This window comes from Bufo bufo, chromosome 1 (genome assembly GCF_905171765.1).
Source record: "Bufo bufo chromosome 1, aBufBuf1.1, whole genome shotgun sequence".
Classification (NCBI taxonomy): Eukaryota; Metazoa; Chordata; class Amphibia; order Anura; family Bufonidae; genus Bufo; species Bufo bufo.
This window is the reverse complement of record NC_053389.1, coordinates 624,237,074-624,264,206: the sequence shown is the minus strand read 5'-3', so window position 1 is coordinate 624,264,206 and position 27,133 is coordinate 624,237,074. Positions and strand designations below refer to the sequence as shown.

Genomic DNA, 27,133 nt, shown 5'->3' with positions numbered 1-27,133 from the left:
ATGCATCTGGAGAAATTTGTGCTGTTTTTGTCTACTTTCATCGTATGCACCCTTTCGTCACAGTTTCTTGACCAGGAATGGAAAGCGTGGAAATCTAAATATGGTATTACATCTTCCTTCTTGTATAGACATTATAGGGAAGGAAAATGGGGCAATTGCCCTTCACCTGCAATCACCTAGGAGCTTCAGGGGGACTGTGCAAAACACTGGGGGAGATTTATAATTATTGTCCTAAAGTTTGGTTAAAACTAGACCAGACAGACAGAAGCTGCACCTAAATTTATCACAGTGACACTTACCATATAATAAACTTGGTGCATCTTGCAAAACATATTAGACACTTACCTTACCCCCACCTCTTGGCTGGCCTAATTTATACATTTTGTGTCAAAATAATGGTGTGCGCCTTTAACAGACATTGCATATTTTATATTACGTTTAACCACACACCCTTTTCTAAATAATTGTTAAAACTCTCCAGATTATCAACTAAATATCAGGGGACTGAAAATGAATCAAGCAATGAAAATTGCAGTCTTCAAGTTAGTGCAGCAATTTTTTTCAACTTGCAGTAACCACAAACATATGTCAAAATATATATATTCATGTTTATATCCTTTAAGCAGCCTGTACAGTAGTAATCCATAAACTCACGCAGTAAGTGATCTAACTATTTATTATTATTTCATAAAATCAATATAGAAAAGAATTATGGCAATTTTCGCAATGAGATGTTCCGGAGGAAGGTTTGGGAAGAAACCTGGAATAAAGTCCAAAAACACAATGAGCTGGCTGACCAGGGTCTGTCCAGATACAGAATGGGCATGAATAAGTTTGCGGATATGGTAAGTGTACAAAACTAGCTTAATAATAGGTAAAAGTAAAGAAGGTGAAGTGGACCCCATGTCGCTTGGCTTATATTGTGCCTAGTAGTGTTAGTTACATATTAGTTACCTCCAGATAAACACCCAAAGAAGAACTTTTGAATGTGTATCCACAGATACAACAGATTATATTAGTATGGTAACTGATTTCTGTAGTGTTGAATAGTTTTGATAACTTGTACATCATACTTATTTTTTATCATTTCAGACACCAGAGGAACGTAGTTCCAGAAAATGCTTTATTGCAAATACAAAGTCAACACCCCAGAGCAATGTACCTGTTCAGCCTTACTCCAAAAATCATGACATACCAGAATCGGTGGACTGGAGGGAATCAAATTGTGTGGGCCCTGTCAAAAATCAAGGGCTTTGTGGATCCTGCTGGGCGTTTGCCGCCGTAAGAAAACGTCATAATTAGAGATGAGCGAATCGACTTCGGATGAAATATAGTTGTGGTTAACTATGTTAATTAGGTTGTCTCCACATTGATCACTGTAACTTTTTCGCAAGAAAAGTTGCAAACTCATTCCAGTAGGAGGATGGGGCAAAACTAAAGTAACATTTCTAGTCAAAGATGTTAGGTTTAGGCCTCTTTCACACGGGCGTTGCGGAAAAAGGTGCGGGTGCGTTACGGGAACACCCGCGATTTTTCCGCGCGAGTGCAAAACATTGTAATGCGTTTTGCACTCGCGTGAGAAAAATCGCGCGTGTTTGGTACCCAAACCCGAACTTCTTCACAGAAGTTCGGGCTTGGGATCGGTGTTCTGTAAATAGTATTATTTTCCCTTATAACATGGTTATAAGGGAAAATAATAGCATTCTGAATACAGAATGCATAGAATCACCATGGTAAAAGATCATGTGACGTACCATGTGATGACCGGAGTGACGTCATCCCAGGTCCTTAAACTATAGTTAATGCTCTCCACAGGTCCTAGACAGTAAAAGAGTCAGACGGAGATGACGGGCATCGCGAGCAAGTGGATTAAGGTGAGTTAAATGATTTTTTATTTTTTTTAACCCCTCCAGCCCTGTTTTACTATGCATTCTGTATTCAGAATGCTATTATTTTCCCTTATAACCATGTTATAAGGGAAAATAATAAGGTTCGGGTCTCCATCCCGATCGTCTCCTAGCAACCGTGCGTGAAAATCTCACCGCATCCGCACTTGCTTGCGGATGCTTGCGATTTTCACGCACCCCCATTCATTTCTATGGGGCCTGCGTTACGTGAAAAACGCACAAAGAGGAGCATGCTGCGATTTTCACGCAACGCAAAAGTGATGCGTGAAAATCACCGCTCGTGTGCACAGCCCCATAGAAATGAATGGGTCAGTATTCAGTGCGGGTGCAATGCGTTCACCTCCCGCATCGCATCCGCGCGGAATACTCGCTCGTGTGAAAGGGGCCTTAAAGAGGACCTGTCACCAAAAAATGCTTGCAGGAGAAGCTGAGTAGATTGATATATATTTTTGTGGCAAAAGATTCAGTAAAGCTATTGGTACAGGAGGGAGGAGTTATCAATGATTGATAGCATTGTGTGCATAGAGAAATAGCGGTCAGTCACTGATAACTCCTCCCTCCTGTACCGATAGCTCTTCACAGGGCTGCATATGTAAATTAAAAAATTACAAGTTATACTGAATCTTTTCCCACAAAACTATATTTAAATTTGTTGCAGAAGATGCAACAAATTTATTGAGAAGCATGCGCCTCTTAAAAGCAACCTGTCACCATGATCTTGGACTATTATCTGCAGTAATAAATGAGTAATACTGCAGATAAAGAATCTGGATCACTACTTTTCTATTTTCCTACTGCCCCAGGTTACCTTGCATTGCACGTCCGACGCAGACTCCTCCTCCCTCTTTATCAGCCGGAGGGAGAGCACCGCCGATTCCCTGTGACAGCAGCTTTGAGTGCTAACAGTGGGGGGTATGCGGGGCAGTAGGAAAATAAAAACTTGCGATCTGGACTCCTTATGTGCACCATTGCTCATGTATTACAGGAGATAACAGTCCAAGATAGTGGCGACAGATTTATTTTAACCCCTTTAAGGACACAGCCCTATTTTACCTTAAGGACCAGGCCATTTTTTGCAAATCTGACCAGTGTCACTTTAAGTGCTGATAACTTTAAAACGCTTTGACTGACCCAGGCCATTCTGAGATTGTTTTTTCGTCACATATTGTACTTCTAAAATTGGGTCAAAAAAGTTTATTTTTTTGCATAAAAAAATACCATATTTACCAAAAATTAAGAAAAATTAGCAAATTTCAAAGTTTCAGTTTCTCTACTTCTGTAATACATAATAATACCCCCAAAAATTGCGATGACTTTACATTCCCCATATGTCTACTTCATGTTTGTAGCATTTTGGGAATGATATTTTATTTTTTGGGGATGTTACAAGGCTTAGAAGTTTAGAAGCAAATTTTGAAATTTTTCTGAAATCTTCAAAATCCCACTTTTTATGGACCAGTTCAGGTTTGAAGCCACTTTGTGAGGCTTACATAATAAAAAACACCCAAAAACTACACCCCTCAAGGTATTCAAAACAGTTTTTACAAACTTTGTTAACCCTTTAGGTCTTCCACAAGACTTCATGGCAAATGGACATAAATTTTAAGAATTTAGATTTTTGGGAAAATTTTCCAATATAATAAATTTTTTCCTGGAAAAAAACAAGGGTTAACTGCCAAACAAAACTCAAAATGGGTTGCCCTGATTCTGTAGTTTGCAGAAACACCCCATATGTGGTCGTAAACTACTGTTTGGCCAAACGGGAGGACATAGAAGGAGGGGAACACCATATGGGTTTTGTAAGGCAGATTTTGCAGGACTGGTTTTGTTTATACCATGTCTCATTTCAAGTCCCCCGTTGCACCCCAAGAAAAGAAATTGCAAAAAAGTGACTCCATCTAAGAAAGTACACCCCTCAATGTATTTAAAACTGGGTTTACAAACTTTGTTAACTCTTTAGGTGTTCCACAAGAGTTAATGGCAGATGGAGAACCAATTTAGAAATTTCTATTTTTTGGAAAATTTTCCATTTTAACCCATTTTTTCCAGCAATAAAGTAAGGGTTAACAGCCAAACAAAACTCAATATGGGTTGCCATGATTCTGTAGTTTGCAAAAACACCCCATATGTGGTCGTAAACTACTGTTTGGCCAAACGGGAGCACATAGAAAGAGGGGAACGCCATATGGGTTTTGGAAGGCAGATTTTGCAGGACTGGTTTTGTTTATACCATGTCCCATTTCAAGCCCCCCCTTGCACCCCTAGAATAGAAATTCCAAAAAGTGGCTCCATCTAAGAAAGTACACCCCTCAAGGTATTCAAAACTGGGTTTACAAACTTTGTTAACCCTTTAGGTGTTCCACAAGAGTTAATGGCAGATGGAGAAACAATTTTGGAATTTCTATTTTTTGGAAAATTTTTCATTTTAAACCTTACTTTATTACTGGAAAAAATGGTTTAACAGCCAAACAAAACTCAATATGGGTTACCCTGATTCTGTAGTTTGCAGAAACACCCCATATGTGGTCGTAAACTACTATTTGGCTAAACGGCAGGACATAGAAGAAGGGGAACACCATATGGTTTTTGGAAGCCAGATTTTGCTGGACTGGTTTATTTACACCATGTACCCTTTCAAGCCCCCTGATGCACCCCTAGAGTAGAAACTCCATAAAAGTGACCCCATCTAGGAAACTACAGGATAAGGTGGTTGTTGTTTTGGGACTATTTTAGGGGTAAATCTGATTTTTGGTTGCTCTATATTACACTTTTTTGAGGGAAGGTAACAAAAAATTTAAATTCTAAAATTGTTTCTACATTCGCTATTTAGTTTTGTGGAACACCTAAAGGGTTAACAAAGTTTGTAAAGTAACTTTTGAATACCTTGAGGGGTGTAGTTTCTTAGATGGGGTCACTTTTTTGGAGTTTCTAGTCTAGGCTACATCAGGGGGGGGGCTTCTAATGGGACATGGTGTCAAAAAAAACTGTCCATCTAAATCTGCCTTCCAGAAACCATATGGAGTTCCCATCGTTCTATGCCCTGCCGTGTGGCTATATAGCCATTTACGACCACATATTGGGTGTTTATGCAAACTACAGAATCAGGGCCATAAATATAGAGTTTTGTTTGGCTGTTAACCCTTGCTTTATTACCGGAAAAAAAGGATTCAAATGGAAATTTTGCCCAAAAATGGGTGTTTTGGCACCATTTTTATTTATATTATTAACGCTGTTCATCCGAGAGGTTTGGTCAAATGTTATTTTTATAGGGCAGATTCTTACGAACGCGGCGATACCTAATATGTCTACATTTTAGAATTTATTTAGATTTTACACTATATTATCATTTTAGGAACCCAAAAAAATTATTTTAGTATCTCCATAGCCTGGGAGCAAAATTTTAATTTTTTTAGTTGGGCGACTATCTAATGTAGGGGCTCATTTTTTGCAGGATGAGATGGCGGTTTTATTGGCACTAATTGGGGGTGCATATGACATTTTGTTCGCTCGCTATTACACTTTTTGTGATGTTAGGTGTCCAAAAATGGCATTTTTTTCCACTTTTTTTTTTTTTAACTCTGTTCATCCGGGGGGGGGGGGGGTTGGGTTACATGTTACTTTTATAGAGAAGAATTTTACGGACGCGGCGATGCCCAATATGTATGGCTCTCAGACTTTGGAAACAATAAGCAGGCATCCTAAAACTGCGGCCCTCCAGATGTTGTAAAACTACAATTCCCACCATGCCCTGCTGATGGCTGTAGGTTAATATAAACAAAGGATCCCAGCAGTCGTGTCTTTTGATGCAAATCAGATGTCTTTTATTCCATAAATGAAAATAGTCCTATGACCAGGATGCGTTTCGGCAATATGCCTTCATCAACAGGTATGTCCAAATACAATCTTAACAAACTATATATGCTCTACAGTCACCGCCCACAGGAGCTAAAGTCCATTCCATAAGGGGAATGGCCACAAAGTTACAGGTGTAATCAATTTAATAATAAACAAGCCAAAAGAGGAAAAAAAAGAGAAAAAAGCATCTAGATAGATATTTCATCTTATATTTGTAGATAATGTTCTTGTATAACGTTCAAATTTTCAATATCTAAGAAATAAACAACAGATATATTGTAAATACATAACAAAATTATTCTATTACAAATACATGACCTCATATTCCCTATTGAGGCCTCTAGGGTGCAATGTGTCCAATGTATGGATCCAAAAGGCTTCCCTCCGTAGCAACATCTTATTGATGTCACCCCCCCCCCCCTCCGTGGTCTGATCACCTGCTCTATAACCTGGAATTTCAGCTGGGCAATAGAATGTCTGCACTTTTCAAAGTGGCTTGGTATGGGTAATAGTAAGTTTTTAGTTCTAATAGTCGATTTATGCTTATTAATTCTGTCCCTCACTGCCTGCATTGTCTGACCAATGTACAACAGACCACAAGGGCATTTAATCAGATAAATGACATTTGAAGACTCACATGTAAAAAAATCTTTTACTTCAAACGGATTCCCGGTATGTGGATGATAAAATGTAGGGCTCTTTATGATGTGTGAACATTGGAGACAATGCAGGCAGGGGAACGTACCTTTACGTGGGGTCGATAATACACTTTGACGCAACCTATGTTTAGTGCCCCCTATGTCCGCTTTAACTAGCATGTCCCTATAACTGAGGTTCTTCCTATTACAGATCAGGGGTAAACTTTTAAATTCTGAGACCTCTGGATAGGCCTTACCCAATAGATGCCAGTGTTTTCTTACAATATTGTCAATGTATGCATTAAAGGGGTGAAATTTATGAACAAATGCCATCCTAGCATCATCCTTTTTCTTATATTTAACCCTCGCTATTACTTGACAAGCACCACTATTAGATAATACATCTGAGGGATATCCTCTTTCTTTGAATCTAGTAGTCATTTCCCCCAGCCTCTGATTCTGTAAAAGCGGATCCGTAACAATCCGCATTACCCACTGATATTGAGATTTAGGTATAGACCTTTTTAAGGAAGGGGGGTGAGCACTCGAATAGTGCAAAATACAGTTTCGATCCGTTTCCTTCCTATAGAGGTCAGTAGATAATTGACCTTCCTGGTTTTTTATGACCAGTGTATCCAAAAAGCTGACTTTATCTCTATCACATGTCATTGTAAACTGTAGACCCTCACATGCTAAATTCAGATGATCCATGAATGCCACCAGGGACTCACGTGGCCCCGCCCATATGCAAAAAATATCATCAATAAACCTTTTCCAAACCAAAATATTCTCAATATATAATTCATTGGTATATACATATGTTTCCTCAAATGCAGCCATGAATATATTTGCATAGGGCGGGACCACGTTTGACCCCATCGCGGTCCCACGCTTCTGGAGATAATAATTATCCCCAAATAGAAAATAATTTTCCATCAGAACAATACTCAACAGATGTAGATAAAAATCACGTAAAGATGCAGTATATTCACTAGTCTCCAAAATCTTAGAAACCGCCATCTCCAAATGAGTTCTGCGGCTTCTACATTGAGCTTTGATACTGCTGAAGCAGACAGGATCCTCTCACAGGTAACGTCAACATCGGAATTTCTTAATATTCCTACAAGCGAATTGAAAAAACGTCATTTAGAAAGAGAACTTAGAAGATTGACCTCTTATGAACTTCATGCGGCCACATTAGCCGAATACTTTAAAGTGAACAGAATTCCAAGAGGTCTCAGAGTGCATTTGTGTCCAACCTTCTTTGCTGAGGACAGTGAATATTGTAAGGACTTTGAACGTATCATTAACAAATGTTCATATGACCTGATTCTACTCACGATTAATCGCATCCAAAAGGCGATTGGTGACATCACAGAGCAAGTAGCAACTACGGAGCAACAGTTGCGGGATTCATTAACCTCTGAGGAATTTGAAAAACTAAAAGAAACTGTCGACGCTCATATTGCAACCTACAAAAGAGAGACAGAAGATAGGAAACGATCCAAATTCCTACGAGATTGCGAAGATTATCACCTGAACAAAGTCTACAGATGGCAGGACACGTCATTTTGTCAGCGATCAGGATTCAGAAGACCCGCGAGATCAGGATCTTTCACGCCAAGCTCTGGCAACGAATCAACAGGCGCACGTGAGGCGCGCCCTTTTCAGAGAGGCAGACGGCGTCCGCGCGGCGGAGGAGGCATAGGCGAGCAGGACGCAAACATCGCCGGCATCGCACCGGAGACGGGACTGCAACAAGTACAGATCCGGTCTCAGGTAAGAGTCAATCTCTGATTATAAATCTATCGTCCCGATGTCTCAATAGCAGCAAGTTGAAGCATTGCAAAAAGGCCTGTCGTTTAGCCCCTCACCTAGGTTTGACAGTTTTCAAATGGATATAGATATACAACAATTTCTTCATAAGGTGAGGCTGAAAGCACATTTTGCGCAACCGGTTCTGCCTGTTCAACGTACTGACATTGTACCAGCTGAAATATGCCTGCATTTGAAAGATCTGGGACTCAGTAATAAGTCCACATTTATGCCGCCGAAAACGTACCATCCGGTGGAGACATATGCACAATTAATACTTAAAGAAATAAGAGAGCATTGTGACAAGGTAAAGCATGGTGGACTATTCATGACTCCAAACATTACTGTAGAAGAAAAAAGAGCGATCAGGGCTCTTATGGAGGACAATACTCTTATGATAAAACCTGCTGATAAGGGGGGTTTGATTGTGGTGATGGATAGGGAGAAATATATTAATGAGGTCATGAGACAGCTGTCTGATGTTCAAACATACCAATTACTTGATAGAGATCCAGTTTGGAGAATTAAAGAGAAAATTGTTACTTTGGTTAAGCATTTTGAAACAGCTGGGACGATTGACTCAGATATGAGTAGATTCTTGATTAAGCAATCTCCATCACCCTGGTATTATACATTTTACCTAAAGTGCATAAGACCCTTATAGATCCCCCTGGACGCCCCATTGTGTCCTCAGTAGATTCTATTCTTAGTCCATTGGCCATAGTATTAGAAAAAGCCCTGACACCACTTGTTAGAAACACTAAATCTTTTCTATCAGATACACCTCATTTTCTACGATTGATTAATGATTTGGGTCATGTTCCTGAGGACAGCCTCCTTGTGACTATCGACGTTGTGAGTCTTTACACGTCCATTAGCCACAGGGATGGGATCCAGGCGGTTTCTAAGATTTTGGAGACTAGTGAATATACTGCATCTTTACGTGATTTTTTTCTACATCTGTTGAGTATTGTTCTGATGGAAAATTATTTTCTATTTGGGGATAATTATTATCTCCAGAAGCGTGGGACCGCGATGGGGTCAAACGTGGCCCCGCCCTATGCAAATATATTCATGGCTGCATTTGAGGAAACATATGTATATACCAATGAATTATATATTGAGAATATTTTGGTTTGGAAAAGGTTTATTGATGATATTTTTTGCATATGGGCGGGGCCACGTGAGTCCCTGGTGGCGTTCATGGATCATCTGAATTTAGCATGTGAGGGTCTACAGTTTACAATGACATGTGATAGAGATAAAGTCAGCTTTTTGGATACACTGGTCATAAAAAACCAGGAAGGTCAATTATCTACTGACCTCTATAGGAAGGAAACGGATCGAAACTGTATTTTGCACTATTCGAGTGCACACTCCCCTTCCTTAAAAAGGTCTATACCTAAATCTCAATATCAGCAGGTAAGGCGGATTGTTACGGATCCGCTTTTACAGAATCAGAGGCTGGGGGAAATGACTACTAGATTCAAAGAAAGAGGATATCCCTCAGATGTATTATCTAATAGTGGTGCTTGTCAATTAATAGCGAGGGTTAAATATAAGAAAAAGGATGATGCTAGGATAGCATTTGTTCATAAATTTCACCCCTTTAATGCATACATTGACAATATTGTAAGAAAACACTGGCATCTATTGGGTAAGCCCTATCCAGAGGTCTCAGAATTAAAAAGTTTACCCCTGATCTGTAATAGGAAGAACCCCAGTTTTAGGGACATGCTAGTTAAAGCGGACATAGGGGGCACTAAACATCGGTTGCGTCAAAGTGTATTATCGACCCCACGTAAAGGTACGTTCCCCTGCCTGCATTGTCTCCAATGTTCACACATCATAAAGAGCCCTACATTTTATCATCCACATACCGGGAATCCGTTTGAAGTAAAAGATTTTTTTACATGTGAGTCTTCAAATGTCGTTTATCTGATTAAATGCCCTTGTGGTCTGTTGTACATTGGTCAGACAATGCAGGCAGTGAGGGACAGAATTAATAAGCATAAATCGACTATTAGAACTAAAAACTTACTATTACCCATACCAAGCAGCTTTGAAAAGTGCAGACATTCGATTGCCCAGCTGAAATTCAAGGTTATAGAGCAGGTGATCAGACCACGGAGGGGGGGGGGGTGACATCAATAAGATGTTGCTACGGAGGGAAGCCTTTTGGATCCATACATTGGACACATTGCACCCTAGAGGCCTCAATAGGGAATATGAGGTCATGTATTTGTAATAGAATAATTTTGTTATGTATTTACAATATATCTGTTGTTTATTTCTTAGATATTGAAAATTTGAACGTTATACAAGAACATTATCTACAAATATAAGATGAAATATCTATCTAGATGCTTTTTTCTCTTTTTTTTTTCTCTTTTGGCTTGTTTATTATTAAATTGATTACACCTGTAACTTTGTGGCCATTCCCCTTATGGGATGGACTTTAGCTCCTGTGGGCGGTGACTGTAGAGCATATATAGTTTGTTAAGATTGTATTTGAACATACCTGTTGATGAAGGCATATTGCCGAAACGCATCCTGGTCATAGGACGATTTTCATTTATGGAATAAAAGACATCTGATTTGCATCAAAAGACACGACTGCTAGGATCCTTTGTTTATATTGCTGTGGATTGACGTCCTCTCCCGTGCAGCGTGCACCTGAGTGAGTGCTGGTTTCTCCACACCAAAAGATGGCTGTAGGTTGTCTGGGCATGCTGGGAGTTATAGTTTTACAACATCTGGAGGGCCGCAGTTTCAGGATGCCTGCACTAAAACTAATATTTTTTTGGGGAAAAAAAAATTGTTTCTGTGTCTCTCCAAAGTCTGAGAGACATAGTTTTTTATGTTCTCTAGGAGACTGTTGGGGATTATAAAAACTTAGTACTCCATGGAAGTGTGATACTCCCTGAAGCAATCGATAACGCAGAGGCCCGGATGATCGGGGCACATGTCACACTGAGTGGTGGTGTCCTTCCGTATCCCCCTCTTGTGACACACTCTGCATCTTTTTTGGGTTCGTCCCTTCTTTCCAGTATGGGGGACCACACCTGGAAAATGTTGGCATGGGACGATCCGGGAGCCTCCAGTTCCCGAGGTACTCCGGCCTGCTCTTTCCCGGTCCAAAAAGATCAGGTCCTTGAGGACTGCCTCATAGAATTGGAGGAATGTCCCAGTGCTGCCAGCGCTTCGGGATAGTACAAAAGAGTTGTACATGGCAACCTGTACCAAGTAGACCGCAACTTTTTTGTACCATGCCCGGGTTTTGCGCATGGCGTTATATGGCTTGAGGACTTGATCCGAGAGATCAACTCCTCCCATATACCGATTGTAGTCGACTATACAATCGGGCTTGAGGACCGTTGCCGCGGTACCTCGCACAGAGACGGGGGTGGTGCTGTTACCGTGGATTGTGGACAGCATAAGGACATCCCTCTTGTCCTTATACCTGACCAGCAACAGGTTTCCACTGGTAAGGGCACGGGTCTCACCCCTGGGGATAGGTACCTGGAGGGGGTGGGCAGGGAGGCCGCGTTGATTTTTCCGCACGGTCCCACAAGCGAACGTGGATCTGGCGGCAAGGGACCTGAACAAGGGGATACTGGTATAAAAGTTATCCACATACAAGTGGTAACCCTTATCCAGCAGTGGGTACATAAGGTCCCACACGAGTTTCCCGCTAACACCCAGAGTGGGGGGACATTTTGGGGGTTGAATCCGGGAATCTCGCCCCTCGTACACATGAAATTTGTAAGTGTACCCTGAGGTACTCTCACAAATTTTGTATAGTTTCACGCCATACCTCGCCTGCTTTTTAAGCCCACCGGAGCCCCCTGCGGGGGGGGGGGGGCAAGTGGCAGGGGGGTCTAGGGTCTGAAAGCTGAAACAAAAAAGTTTAGAATAAAAGTGCTTTTTTTTTTTTTTTCCTAACTAACATTTCCCTTCTATCCCTGCCTAACGGTGCCTCTCCCTCACTGACCCTAACCTACCTGGAGGGCGATGGGTGCAGGAGGGTGATGGATGGCGATTAGGGGGGACTCAGGAGCTGGTGCTGGATGGTGCTGCAGGGTGCTCATGCAGAACAGGAAGAGGAGGGGAGAGAGGCGCGCAGGAAGTTTGAATCTCGCGCCTCTCTCCCCTGCACCAATCAGCACCCTGGACAGCAGCATTCAGCACCAGGGCCAGCACCGCCTCTCCAAATCTTCGGACTGTGATTGGTGGTGTATAATCACGCCACCGATCACAGTCTTTTTCCGGTTCATCGGGTCACCAGAGACCCGAATGGACTGGAATCGCAGCAAACCGCAGGTCTGAATTTACCTGCGGTTTTCTGCGATCGCCGATACGGGGGGGGGGGTCAAATGACCCCCCCTGGCTTTGTTACAGGATGCCGGTTGAATGATTTCAGCCGGCATCCCGTTCCGATTAACCCCTGCGGCGCCGGAATCGCGATTTAAAGCCATGACGTACCGGTACGTCATGTGTCCTTAAGGACTCGGGAAACATGCCGTACCGGTACGTCATGTGTCCTTAAGGGCTTAAAGGGCATTTGGCAGCAGTTTTCTATGCATGTGCATTTGGCAGCTAAAGGGTTCGGTGTTAATATGTGCCCGCATAAAATAAATGAATAAAATGAATTGGGCACATCTCCACCTGGATATATTGGACCAGACAATACACATAAAATTTAAACAATGTAATAGTTATGATACAGTATAATAAACAGCAGAGCCCTTGCTGATCACAAAACATTATACAAATATATAAAAGATACATAAAAAATAACTGTTGTGTATGTCTTTGTGCAATAAAGTCTCAAATAACATAAGATAGTTTCCTTATCACCAAGCGTTACCCAATGGGTGGTGAGCTGTAGATCCTGCTTCACCGCAGCTCCAGTGAGCGTTGTCCCGTCGGTTTGGGAATGGCCGCTAAGGTGATGGTGATTACAGCGTGACTTCTCTAATGCAGCATTTCTCTTCAGTGTGTCCCACTCACGTGTCTGCCGTCGGGTACAGCTGACCGCTCCTCTCTGTAGTTACCAAGATGTTCAATCTGGGTAATGCTGGTGGTAGTCTCGTATTCTATAGGCCAAACGCATTTCGGAGTTGCCAACTCCTTCCTCAGTGGCTATGCATACTGTATGTCTGCCCAGTCTAGGGCATGCACATCTATTTGTTTCTGTGTGCAAAATGCAGAATCCTGTATATACTCTTACCTACCTGTCTGCACTGCTTTCTGATTGCAGGCATCAGCAATGACAACAAAAATGTCTGCCATGTTTTATCCATTTGAATAAAATGGCAGTTGAGCATGTGCACTGCCTCTCCATTCAAATTCTATGGGTCTGCCAGAAATAGGCGAAAGCTGTATTGACTATCCAAAGGTGGATGAGGTGATATTCGGACAGATTATTGGGAACGAACATTACTGTGGATGCTTGTTCCTGACAATCTGTCCATCTAACAAAATTCTCATTCATCGGGTAAAACTGTAAGTAAATTATAATTTCTGGGCAGCAGGTTGTGCAGTCTAAACAGCGATCTGCTGCCCAGAAACAATGCAGTTGTATGAGGATGCGCGAACACAATAGTGGTCCTTCGCCCTGATACTGTGGAGGTGATCGCTGCTTCACCTCCTCTTAACGAGCAGGCGACTGTCAGGAAGGAACGCTTCCTTCCTGACAATCGGCTTCTAGTCACCTGTGTAAATCATCCTTTAGGCAATCCTTTTTGTAATGGAGTGGCAGTGTGCATATTTGACCACTGTTCCATTCGAATGGACCCCCACCGATTGGACACTTATCACCTGTCCTGTGGTTAGGAACACCCCTTTGACTATGTTAAAAACATTTTTAAGAAAATAGGCCTAAGTGTCCCACAAATGCATAACTTTTAAGATGTAATGTTCTATCTTTAAGGTGGGTGTATTTGAAACACATCATTGTCTGAAGACCAAAGAGCTGATCGAATTCAGTGAGCAGCAGCTTGTAGACTGTGATGGCAATAATGACGGTTGCTGTGGAGGATTTCCACATACAGCCATGGCGTATGTTTCACATCATGGTATGATGAGTGCGAAAGATTATGAATATTCAGAGAGGGTAAGCTTTTTCTATATTTTTCACACTGTTTTCAGAAATGATAAAGTTTGCTATACAGAGAATTCTTGTACAGTCACTCAGAATTGAGAAAGCTCGTTGGAAGAACGAGTGAAACGTTTTCAAGAAACCTACAGTAAGTCCAGTTGCCTTGATTTATTCTTTACAGATATACCATTACCTGGATAAATGAGAACCTTCACAGACATATACATAAAAGTACCTCATGTATCAGAAGAACAGAAAGCTAAACGGTGATGTGAATGCACCCTTGCTTGTACAGAGGTGTTTCTAGACTTGAGCAATTTGGTACAATATATATATTTTTTCCCTTTTAACAAAAATACATGCTGAGAAACATAAAGGAACCTCATATAAAAAAACAGATTCCACCATCTGGAGAACAATAAAAACAACACGTGTATGGGGCGCCACAGTATGTTTTCCAAGTTAATAGAATAAAACGCCACAATTGGAATAAAAAAGAGCAATCTTATATTTTAGCTCATAAAAAGGTATACACCTAGGAGGTATACACAATGATTAAACCATCTGGAGAAGTCAGGATTACTGACTTGCCTGTCCCCAAGCCATTTCATTTCATTTGGCCTTCGAGTTTTCTACCTTATCCCAATACAGTGGAAAAGGGCAACCTTACACCTATTGGAACTGGGGATGGTGGCAACCAGAGCCCTTCTGTTTCCACTGGTCCCACAGAAGGTTTTCTGGCATATGTTGATTCTTCAGAAACATCGGGATACATTACCCCCTAAGGCCTCTTTCACACGGGCGTCATGGATTTTGGCCGGATAAGATGCGGGTGCGTCGCGGGAAAATGCGCAATGTTTCCACGCGAGTGCAAAACATTTTAATGCATTTTGCACGCACGTGAGAAAAATTGGCATGTTTGGTACCCAAACATGCCGTTAGGTTAGGGTTAGGTGTTGTGTAGATTTTATTATTTTCCCTTATAACATGGTTATAAAGGAAAATAATAGCATTCTTAATACAGAATGCTTAGTAAAATAGGGCTGAAGGGGTTAAAAAAATTATAATAATAATTTAACTCACCTTAATCCACTTGTTCGCGCAACCCAGCTTTTCTTCTTTCTTCTTCTTTGAGGAAAAGGACCTGTGGTGACGTCACTACGCTCCTCACATGGTCCATCACATGGTGATGGATCATGTGATGGACCATGTGATGAGCGCAGTGACGTCACCACAGGTCCTTTTCCTCCTGGACAGCAAAGAAGAAGACAGAAGAGAAGCCGGGCTGCGCGAACAAGTGGATTAAAATTAGTTAAGTTATTTTTTAATTTTTTTAACCCCTCCAGCCCTATTTTACTAAGTATTCTGTATTAAGAATGCTATTATTTTCCCTTATAACCATGTTATAAGGGAAAATAATAATGATCGGGTCCCCATCCCGATCATCTCCTAGCAACCATGCGTGAAAATTGCACCGCATCCGCACTTGCTTGCAATTTTCACGCAGCCCCATTCACTTCTATGGGGCCTGCGTTGCGTGAAAAACGCACAAAATAGAGCATGCTGCAATTTTCACGCAACGCACAAGTGATGCGTGAAAATCACCGCTCATGTGCAAAGCCCCATAGAAATTAATGGGTCCGGATTCAGTGCGGATGCAATGCGTTCACCTCACGCATTGCACCTGCACGGAAATCTCACCCGTGTGAAAGAGGCCTAAGTGTAAACTTAGGGGGTGATGTGTCCAGGAAAGTGGCGTGCCTAGAAAAAGGAGTGATCGGTGGAGTAGGCATTTGCTCCAAATGTATGATGTATTTGCGTTATTTTTAGGGTGGTTTGCGACATGACAGGTAGTTTACTTTAACTAAGGGGCAGCCAGATGTTTTGTGGGCCAGGCAACATTTTTAGCCAGATTTATTATTGCAACTTTTTGCAAAATGTAAAAAAAAAAAAAAAAAAAACGCAAGTGTACTTCAGGCCTCTGGTGGTATACAAAATGACAGACTTTGTAATAAATAAGATGAGACAAGCAGAAGAAATATATAAACCAACTATAAACCATACAAGCCAGGCACTATTGTGGTAAAACTCACTGGTATTACTGTTGCCTTTGGTCATGGATCTTCCAAAAGTTCACGTCTCCTAGTTGCTACTCCAGTGAAAGCAAGCACACTGTGAGCTTCACGATGTGCCCTGGGTGGTGTTCTTTGGAGCTAAAACACATTTTTGTTTTAGTACATGTGGCTTTGAAAGCCATAACTTTATTTCTGTTTTGGTTATTTTAATAATGTGTGTGTGTGTTTTGGTGATACATGGGGTTTTAGGCCATTTTTATTTTGAGAATTTTTTGCCTTGACTTTTTATAGCCAGGAAAATGTAAAGTGCAACTAAAATACTTTTTTTTAAACAGTGTCTCATTTAGTTACAGATGTTTTCATATAGATGTTACCGGTATATAGTTTACAGTCACTGTCATCTATAGAAGATGCAAATGTGGGCAGTGGTGGCATTCTTTTTTTATTTGTATTTTTTATGTTATTTTGTCTTTATTTTATTTTTTATTTTGTACTTTGTGCCCTACATTGAGTCGTATATACACTGCTCAAAAAAATAAAGGGAACACTTAAACAACACAATGTAACTCCAAGTCAATCACACTACTGTGAAATCAAACTGTCCACTTAGGAAGCAACACTGAGTGACAATCAATTTCACATGCTGTTGTGCAAATGGGATAGACAACAGGTGGAAATTATAGGCAATTAGCAAGACACCCCCAATAAAGGAGTGATTCTGCAGGTGGTGACCACAGACCTCTTCTCAGTTCCTATGCTTCCTGGCTGATGTTTTGGTCACTTTTGAATGCTGGCGGTGCTTTCACTCTAGTGGTAGCATGAGACGGAGTCTACAACCCACACAAGTGGCTCAGGTAGTGCAGCTTATCCAGGAGGGCACATCAATGCGAGCTGTGGCAAGAAGGTTTGCTGTGTCTGTCAGCGTAGTGTCCAGAGCATGGAGGCGCTACCAGGAGACAGGCCAGTACATCTGGAGACGTGGAGGAGGCCGTAGGAGGGCAACAACTCAGCAGCAGGACCGATACCTTCGCCTTTTTGCAAGGAGGAACAGGAGGAGCAGTGCCAGAGCCCTGCAAAATGACCTCCAGCAGGCCACAAATGTGCATGTGTCTGCTCAAACGGTCAGAAACAGACTCCATGAGGGTGATATGAGGGCCCGACGTCCACAGGTGGGGGTTGTGCTTATAGCCCAACACCGTGCAGGACGTTTGGCATTTGCCAGAGAACACCAAGATTGGCAAATTTGCCACTGGCGCCCTGTGCTCTTCACAGATGAAAGCAGGTTCACACTGAGCACATGTGACAGACGTGGCAGAGTCTGGAGACGCCGTGGAGAACGTTCTGCTGCCTGCAACATCCTCCAGCATGACCGGTTTGGCATTGGGTCAGTAATGGTGTGGGGTGGCATTTCTTTGGAGGGCCACACAGCCCTCCATGTGCTCGCCAGAGGTAGCCTGACTGCCATTAGGTACCGAGATGAGATCCTCAGACCCCTTGTGAGACCATATGCTGGTGCGGTTGGCCCTGGGTTCCGCCTAATGCAAGACAATGCTAGACCTCATGTGGCTGGAGTGTGTCAGCAGTTCCTGCAAGACGAAGGCATTGATGCTATGGACTGGCCCGCCCATTATCCCAGACCTGAATCCAATTGAGCACATCTGGGACATCATGTCTCGCTCTATCCACCAACGTCATGTTGCACCACAGACTGTCCAGGAGTTGGCAGATGCTTTAGTCCAGGTTTGGGAGGAGATCCCTCAGGAGACCGTCCGCCACCTCATCAGGAGCATGCACAGGCATTGTAGGGAGGTCATACAGGCACGTGGAGGCCACACACACTACTGATCCTCATTTTGACTTGTTTTAAGGACATTACATCAAAGTTGGATCAGCCTGTAGTGTGTTTTTCCACTTTAATTTTGAGTGTGACTCCAAATCCAGACCTCCATGGGGTGAAAAATTTGATTTCCATTTTTTTTATTTTTGTGTGATTTTGTTGTCAGCACATTCAACTATGTAAAGAACAAAGTATTTCAGAAGAATATTTAATTAATTCAGATCTAGGATGTGTTATTTTTGTGTTCCCTTTATTTTTTTGAGCAGTGTATTTTAATATTGCATTTGTTTATTGCTGATTTCTCCTGTAACTGTCATATTAGCCCCTGTTACTAGGGAAATAAAGCCTCTAGATCAGGGGTGCACAACCGTTTCTGGTTGGGGGCCACAATGTCAGCCTAAACCAATTCCAAGGGCTGAAAATACAACTTAAAGTGGTATTACCAACTGAAATACAATATTTTTGGCATATTGAACATACAGCATGTATCATAAATGTCTAGTTACACTTCTAGTACTCCCATCTAATGGGAGAATATATGAAAGATACAAGTGAGCAGCCGTAAGACATAGACATGCATGTCTGTTACCAGATGGTTGGGGGCCGCACAGAATGGTATCGAGGGCCACAGGTTGTGCACCCCTGCTCTAGATCCACATTGCAGAGCTGATCTAGGTCTACTGAAACCCAACAACTCCAGCAGGTACCCAGGACCCAACAAGTGCATGATCACTAGGAATGGAGCAGGACATGGCCCCCTGATCTATACGCACAGTGCTCCTTGAACCATCTCCTTCTTCTCAGTGGGGAGCCTGGCTGTCACCTGAAAAATGGTTCCCTGAAACTCTGCAGTGACATTCAGAAACGTCCTTGCAGAGTTAAATGCAGACCATCGGGACATTATTAGTCTATGGACAGACATCCTCCTTACAGGCTAAGCTAAACCTCCTTGTTGATCGAGGCACAATAAGTGTCTAAAACACATCATAAATATGATACAAAGCATGCACAACAGTTTTGGGTCACAAATGATGTCAGAATTCTGGTGCATTTAGTAAATCTCCCCCAATATCGAAAAACTACTTCCAATGCTGTATTACATAGAATAACCTTAGGCTGCATTTACATCTCCATTAGAGATGATCCAGAAGCCTGATTAATTATGCCGGAAAGCAGCCCATTCACCGCTGGATCCCATTATAGTCAATAGGGGCCCAGTGGTGATCTGTTGAATCCAGCAATGCCAGATCCAGTGAATGTAGGGAAATATTACGGCCCATTGCGCAAGTGCGGATAACTCCTGAAAATCCATCTGATCTCCGCGCCTGCGCAGTGTGGGGGTAGGGAAAAATTAATGTCCAAGTGCGCAAGAGCCGAGGGTAGTATAAATATCCATTTCGCAAGCGTTGCTAACACTTTGCTGGAGCAATATGAGAATAGCAACAGCAAAGGGTTAGCAGCACTTGCGAAATGTATGTTTATACTACCCTCGGCGCTTGCGGACTTGGACGTAATTTTTCCCTACCCACACTGCGCAGGCGCGGAGATCGGATGGATTTTCAGGAGTTAACCGTGCTTGCGCAATGGGCCATAATATTTCCCTACTTCGGCTCTCCGGCGCATGCACAGTGTCCCAGTGTGATGCTGAACTCCGCAGTGAGATTTTCCCTAAACTGTCCTTTTGCGCAGAACGTCAAATCTAAGGAACTCCTCCTCACGTCATTTCCGGTGCGACAGGAAGTTAGGAGGTAGGGAAATCTCAGGAAGTAGGGTAATGTAACGTTACACCGGCAGGCTGTTCTCTGCTGGAACAGCCTGGCGGAAACGTTTACTGGAGGTGTGAACATGGCCTTACAATTATTCTTTACTGATAGTAATTAGTTACTTAGCGTCTGCATTCATAGCAAGAACATCTAGTGATGTAAAAAGAAGCAATATATTTTCAGGGTACGGTGTAAGCTAATGTTAAACTAATTACATCTAATAACTGTCCAATCAATTTTTTTCTCTATCCAGCAATTGAAGTGTTTTTTCAACCCTGAGAATGCAGTATACTTTAATTTAACTAAATATTACACTCTGCCTGAGGAACACAATATGGCGATATCCGTGGCAACTAGTGGACCCATAGCAGTTGGAATTGATGCAAGTCAGGACTTTCAGCAGTATTGCGGTGGTAAGTTATGCCTGATAAAATTCAAGATAAAATGTAAAGAGGTTGCGATGAATTAAAGGAGTTGTCTCACTTCAGCAAATGGCATTCATCATGTAGACAAAGTTAATACAAGGCACTTACTAATGTATTGTGATTGTGCATATTACCTTCTTTGCTGTCTCGATTCATTTTTCCATCTATTATAGGTTTTACGACCACCTTGCAATACAGCAGCGGTGGTCGTGCTTGCACACTACAGGAAAAAGCTTTTTTTTCCTATAGTGTGTAAGCACGGCCACCGCTGCTGGATTGCAAGGTGGTCGTAAACCCTATAATACAGGCATCCTCAAACTGCGGCCCTCCAGCTGTTGCAAAACTACAACTCCCAGCATGCCCGAACAGCCTACAGGTATCAGCCTACAGCAGGGCATTGTGGGAGTTGTAGTTTTACAACAGCTGGAGGGCCGCAGTTTGAGGATGCCTGCTATAATAGATAGAAAAATGAATTCAGCCAGTAAAGGAAGCAATATGGACAATGACAATACATTAGTAAGTGCCTTGTATTAACTTTCACTGCATGATAAATGCCATTTGCTAAAATGTGATAACCCCTTTAAGGGGGTATTTCTGTTTGTAAAAGCTACCCTCTATGCACTGAATAGGGGATAATTAACTGAATGGTGGATTTCCAAATGCTGGCACTCCTACAATTATGAAAATGGGAGTCCTGTAAACCCCCCCCCCCCCCCCCTGTCCTGATAGAGCAGGAAGTCGAGCATGTGCCCTGTCACTCCATTCATTCTCTATGTGAGTGCTATCTTAGGCAGTCCCATAGAGAATGAATGAAGCTGCAGGGTGCATGCTCAACCTGCTGCTCCATCAGGGTGGGACCCTCATTCTCGTGTATAATGCATGTATGATATTTTTAATCAAACTTCATTTAATTCATAGAATACTGCATCACTGTCCTCAGAAACAGTTATACTGATGTTCCATAAGGACCCTAGTCCAACACAGGTGGGGTGTCGGAGTCCAACCCAATCAGCTGTTTGAAGGGCTCTTTGCAGTGATCTAAGAACATGCTGTACATTGTATGGTGGCTGGGCTTGGTATGGCAGCTCAATCTCATTCACCGCGATCGGAATGGACGTGATGTCACAGGCTGAGGGGAGTGAGACTAGGAGCCAGATCACCACAATCTGAGGATAGGCCATCATTACTTAAGGCAGGGGTGTCCAAACTTTTTTCGAGGAGGGCCAGATTTGATAAAGTGAACATGTGCGAGGGCCGACCATTTTGCCCAACATTCTTTGAACCATTAAAATTACATGCAAATTAACTATTTTATGCAGATTTTATTGCAAAACGGCATACCTTTCATTTTGTGACTTGGATGACAAATCTAAACAGGTGTTAAATCACTCTGCCTTCAATATAAAAAACAGGAGGCAGAAATATGTCGGAAACAGTACATTACAAGGTTGTCTGTTAACTTTTAAATTCCAAAAATGTGAACAGCAACATAACACCAAGTATACACATATGTTCAAATATATTTATAACTGATTGACCAACTGACATTGAAGGAAACCTGTTATCAACTTTATTCCGCCCATACTATACTAAAGGCAGAATAAAGTAGAGACAGGTGAGTTGATTTCAGCGGTCGGTCATTTATAAGTTAAAAGTAAGTGGTTGCCGAGAACCAACATCACAATCATTGCAGACTGGGCCTGGAAAAGAGTTACGGCCACCTGAGAAGAGTCCTGGTTATTCATGAATTCTTGCTCTCCCGCCCGCCTGCTGATGACTGACAGTCTAATACCTAGTTTTCTCCTTTTCTCTCTAGGAGAGAACTGTCAATCATCAGCAGGTGGGGAGAGCAGGAGATTAGGAATAACCAGGACTCTTCTCAGGTAGATCTGACTCTTTTCAAGGCCTGGGCTGCAATGATTATGATGCTGGTTCTCAGCAACCAATTACTTTTAGCTCATGAGTGACACATCGCTGAAATCTGCATGTCTGTCACTAATTTATGCTGCCCTCAGTGAGGTTAGCATAACGTTGATGAGAGGTTCCCTTTAAAACAGTATATGGTAAACTCCTTCATTAGTGGCTGTAGATTATCTTTTTGTTTTATCATTTTGCTCAATATGTATGAAGTAGATTTGGAACTATGTATAAGAAAAAAAAATGGAGATCCAACCTGCTCTAAAAATGTATTAAAGTTTTTTGATGACAGGTTCCCTTTAACTGAGATTTTACAATGTATTCATCTCAACTGAAAAAAATCTTGCCTGCACTAATGTGAAGGGTGAAACTGAGATCTGGACTGCAGCAGATAGGCTAGATCTGGTCCAAAGGCTGTGGTTTTGATGCGCAAAATATCCTGCAAGTGAGAGTCACTTAGTCTTGTCCGCATGCGATTCTTGTTAAGGTTCATAGCAGAGAATGTCTTCTCACACAAATATGTGGAGCCAAACAAGCTCAGCATTTTCTTTGCCAATGTCCGAATCTCTTTAAAACGGCTCTTATCCAGTTGGCTGTAAAATTTCACAAGAGAGAGCTGTTGGTGCCGACTGCGTAACTCACTGTCACAATGCAGGTCAATGAGCTCGAGCTGCAGCTGATCTGGAGCATTGTCGGGGTCAACAGAGAATGGAGAGGAGAAAAGGCTGATCTCCTTTTCAATAGCTGCAAAATCTTGAAAGCGCCGTCTAAACTCCCCAGCAAGAGATACGATGTCTGCTGCATACCTGCTCGCTTGTGCACTGATATCATCCTGTGGAAAACTGTTCATTATTTCCTGCAACGCTGAAAAATGAATGGTATTGGGCGGTGTTTGTGACAAATGCTTTTAGAAAAGTTGCAGCTTTGTTCCAAAGGCTTTGAGGTGTGAATAAAGCTGGTTCACCGCTGCATCTTCGCCCTGAAGACTCGTGTTCAGTACATTCAGATACTTTGTTATGTCGACTAGAAACCCTAAATCAGCCAGCCAAATAGGATCAGATAGTTCTCGCATCGGTTGTCCCTTTGTTTCCAAGAATTCTTCAATTTCTTTTCTGAGAGAGTAGAAACGCTGCAGTGCAGACCCTCGACTGAGCCATCTTACATCGTTATGATATAAAACATATCTCGGACGTTGCCGCGAGATTTGGCCTTTGCTGATGCAGCCTCTTCCTGTGAAGCTGTGGGCTCCCGGTGAGTAGCTGGCGGTGACTGGTGAGAGAGGCCGGGGGCCGGAATACCAACGATTTAATCAAACCTCTGGGGGGCCGTTTTACTCTGGACCGCGGGCCGCAATTGGCCCGCGGGCCGGACTTTGGACATGCCTGACTTAAGGGGACTCTGTCACCTATGTCACCTATGTCCTTACAGCACTTCAAACCTTTTCATATGTGCTTTTTTTTCCTTGCTGCTCACTTTATATCTTCAGAAAATCCACTTTGATCCATATGCAATTGAGGTATTAAGGTGCCCAGAGGGGCGTTATTTTCATTCAAAGGAGTCCAGGAACGCCCCCATCTAGTGCTCAAGCTCACTCTCCTGCAGAGCCAAAGCGCACCTTCCCTCTGCTCAGAAACGACACCCAGCGGCTGATAACCCAGCCCAGCCCACCCTTTCTCTTCAGCATCGCCTACAAATCTCACGCAGGCGCACTGCTGAACCCTGCGTGCGTTCTTCTGGTTCAACTGAGAGCAACAACCTCAGCTGTTCCATTGGGCATGCTCCAAGCCCAGTAAAATGTTCGGCGCATGCCTAGTTGAACTGTTGAGGCTGATGCCTTCAGTTGGACAAGAAGTGAACAGGTGCAGGCAGTGTTCGGTACTGCGCCTGCACGAAATTTGAAGGGAAAGGGCAGACTGGCTTATAGGCTGCTAGTGACGTAGCTTTAATATTTGAATATTACTTAAAATTAAAGGGCTTCTGTCACCCCACTAAACAGTTATTATTTTTTTTGGGTTACTTATAATCCCTATACTGCGATTTATGCATACATACTGTAATTAATCATTTTGGTTCAGCAGATTCTGTTAAAAATGTACTTTTAAAATATGCAAATTACCTTGCTACCAGCAAGTAGGGCGGCTACTTGCTGGTAGCTGCCGCATCCTCCTATCCTAAAGACGCCCCCTCCGCATGTTGATTGACAGGGCCAGCGGACGGGATCGTCCTGTCTGCTATCAAGATCTCGCGCCTGCGCCGTAACGGTATTCAGTCGGCGTAGGCGCACTGAGAGGCGGCCGTTCCATCCTCAATGCGCCTGCGCCGATGACGTCATAACGTACACCCAGAAGAGAAGACGCCGGCATCGCTGGAAGGAGGCGGAGAATCTGGTGACGTCGCTGGATGCTCGAATCAGGTAAGTATGTAAGTAATAAGCATGCTGCCACAAAAACCACCAACGAAATGGGAATAAATCATTTTATAAAAATGACAGTTATTAAAACTATACCACCAACGATTATTAATAATAAATCTCTTCCGGGTGTACTTGATGACGTCATCGGCGCAGGCGCATTGAGGATGGAGCGGCCGAGCGAGCGTCCGCCTCTCATGATTTTTGGAGCATTCTGTTCTGTTCAGTTACATTTTGTCCCCATTGACAATGAATGGGGACAAATTGGAAGCGCTTTTCTCTTGTATTGAGATCCTCTGCCGGATCTCAATACCGGAAAAGTTAAACGAAAGTGTGACAGTAGCCACAGAATGTCATTCTGCAAATACCCTTAGGCCTCTTTTACACGGGCGTAGCGTGTGAGGGCCGGATAGGATGCGGGTGCGTCGCGGGAAAATGCATGATTTTTCTGCGCAAGTGAAAAGCGCTTTAATGCGTTTTGCACGCGCGTTAGAAAAATCGGCATGTTTGGTACCCAGACCCGAACCCGTACTTCTTCACAGAAGTTCGGGTTTGGGATCGTTGTTGTGTAAATTTTATTATTTTCCCTTATAACATGGTTATAAGGGAAAATAATAGCATTCCAAATACAGAATGCTAAGTAAATTAGGGATGGAGGGGTTAAAAAAAGTTTTAAATCAAACTCACCTCATCCACTTGTTCGCGCAGCCCGGTTTCTCTTCTTTCTTCTTCTTTGAGGACCAGGGAGAAAAGGACCTTTGGTGACATCGCTGCGCTCATCACATGGTCCTTCACAGAAGGGTGTTTGTAAAGTGCACTGCTGCAGTAATGTATACTACTACGCTTTGTACATCCTGTATACCAGTGGAAGAATACATATAGCATTGAATTCAATACATGTCATTATTTCAGGTATCTTTGAAGGTGACTGTACTACAAACGCAAACCACGCAGTCGTTATTGTGGGGTATGGTACAGAATATGATGCAAAGACTGATGAAGATATAGATTACTGGATAGTAAGGAACAGGTGAGTCTTACCATCGTGACCATACAGAATCATGGATGGATTATGATAAATAAGAAGATTGCTGTATTGCAGGCATGGCCAACCTGCGGCTCTCCAGCTGTTGTAAAACTACAACTCCCACCATGCCCTGCTGTAGGCTGCTAGCGGTAGGCAGTCTGGGCATGCTGGGAGTTGTAGTTTTGCAACAGCTGGAGAGCCTCAGGTTGGCCATCCCTGCTGTATTGTATAAGCAGTTCAATTCATTCATAGGGGTCATAGAAAGTTGCAGAGTAAATTCAGTGGTGTAACTTAAAGCACTTGGGCCACTATGCAAGATAGTTACACTAAGGCCTCCAAGTTATTGGATAGTGTGTGTTATTTCGAGTTATTTCTTTTTAGCTTTTTGGCCCCAGACTATTTGTCTATTTCAAGATCCACTTTATGATTCGATAACAGCAGTGTATATTTGTGGGCTTTTTTTAAATGTCTTTGTTTCATTGCTTTTCATACAGCTGGGGCGAAGACTGGGGTGAAGATGGTTATGTCAAGATGAGACGTAATGTGAACCTGTGTGGTATAGCAACATATGCTTCCTCTGTGGACTTTGCACGCTAACTCCTCAGTGTCTGAAGAATCAACCTGATCAGTTAGACATGTCATAAAGCAAATCCTTATACTCACAGCTACAGTACCTTCGACTGAATCTCCTCTTGAGCTTAGCAATATATAACTGCATTGATTGCGTTGTAATTTGTATATGTGCTGGTTGTAATGAATAAAGAAAAGATGCATGAGAAAATTTGATATTAAAGTGCACATTACTTTATTACCAATGTAACTGAATAGAAACCAAAAATTGCATTTCTTCCCAAAAATTCAAATAATCTTCATTAACAGGAATCTGTCAGCTACATCCACTGTATATAAATAAAGGCAATTTGTGTACCAGTATTACAATGATACTTTTGTGAGGTTTATCCATGTAGTATTAGGCATATTTCAGGCACAGGCTGCGGCGCGATGGTTAGTAGTACCACAATCTGCGACTTTTCCCCGCTCATGCCAGGTTTAAAAAAGTGGATGTGTGGTGGTCGGGGAAGGGGATGGGCCGACAGGCTCGTCTCATTTATCATTTTCTACACCTGCTTTAGGTATCGAAAATTGTCTAAATGTAAGACAGCTATTAAGCTGTCTTACATTTAGTGTCACGGATGTGGTGTGGGTGGGAAACTCCACACCAAACACAGGAGGAAAGGTGACAGCAACTAGGCCTGGAAACTAGGGTAAAGGAGAAGGACACCTCCTAGAACAACCCTAATCCAAGTCCTGACTACCTATCAGTATGAACTGACCTCGATGGTAAGAAAGTTCATACACAG

The 27,133-nt window shown here is 42.5% G+C and overlaps 1 protein-coding gene across 1 annotated transcript; it reads left to right on the top strand.

Annotated features, from left to right (window-relative positions):
- Window positions 1-26,711, top strand: LOC120985714 (zingipain-2-like). Its single transcript, XM_040413815.1, has 7 exons — window positions 1-103; window positions 703-845; window positions 1,093-1,281; window positions 14,151-14,333; window positions 20,247-20,406; window positions 25,658-25,775; window positions 26,267-26,711. Exons 1-7 carry the CDS (start codon window positions 1-3, stop codon window positions 26,367-26,369), a joined length of 999 nt encoding a protein of 332 aa, XP_040269749.1. The 3' UTR covers window positions 26,370-26,711.
- Window positions 26,712-27,133: the final 422 nt, after the last annotated feature.

What these genes read in the sequence shown, in the direction of transcription:
- LOC120985714 (XM_040413815.1), top strand. Translation starts at nt 1, where the DNA reads ATGCATCTGGAGAAATTTGTGCTGTTTTTGTCTACTTTCATCGTATGC. An exon ending in AGCGTGGAAATCTAAATATG is followed by an intron (nt 104 to 702) that starts GTATTACATCTT and finishes AAATCAATATAG; the next exon opens with AAAAGAATTATGGCAATTTT. An exon ending in TACTGGATAGTAAGGAACAG is followed by an intron (nt 25,776 to 26,266) that starts GTGAGTCTTACC and finishes CTTTTCATACAG; the next exon opens with CTGGGGCGAAGACTGGGGTG.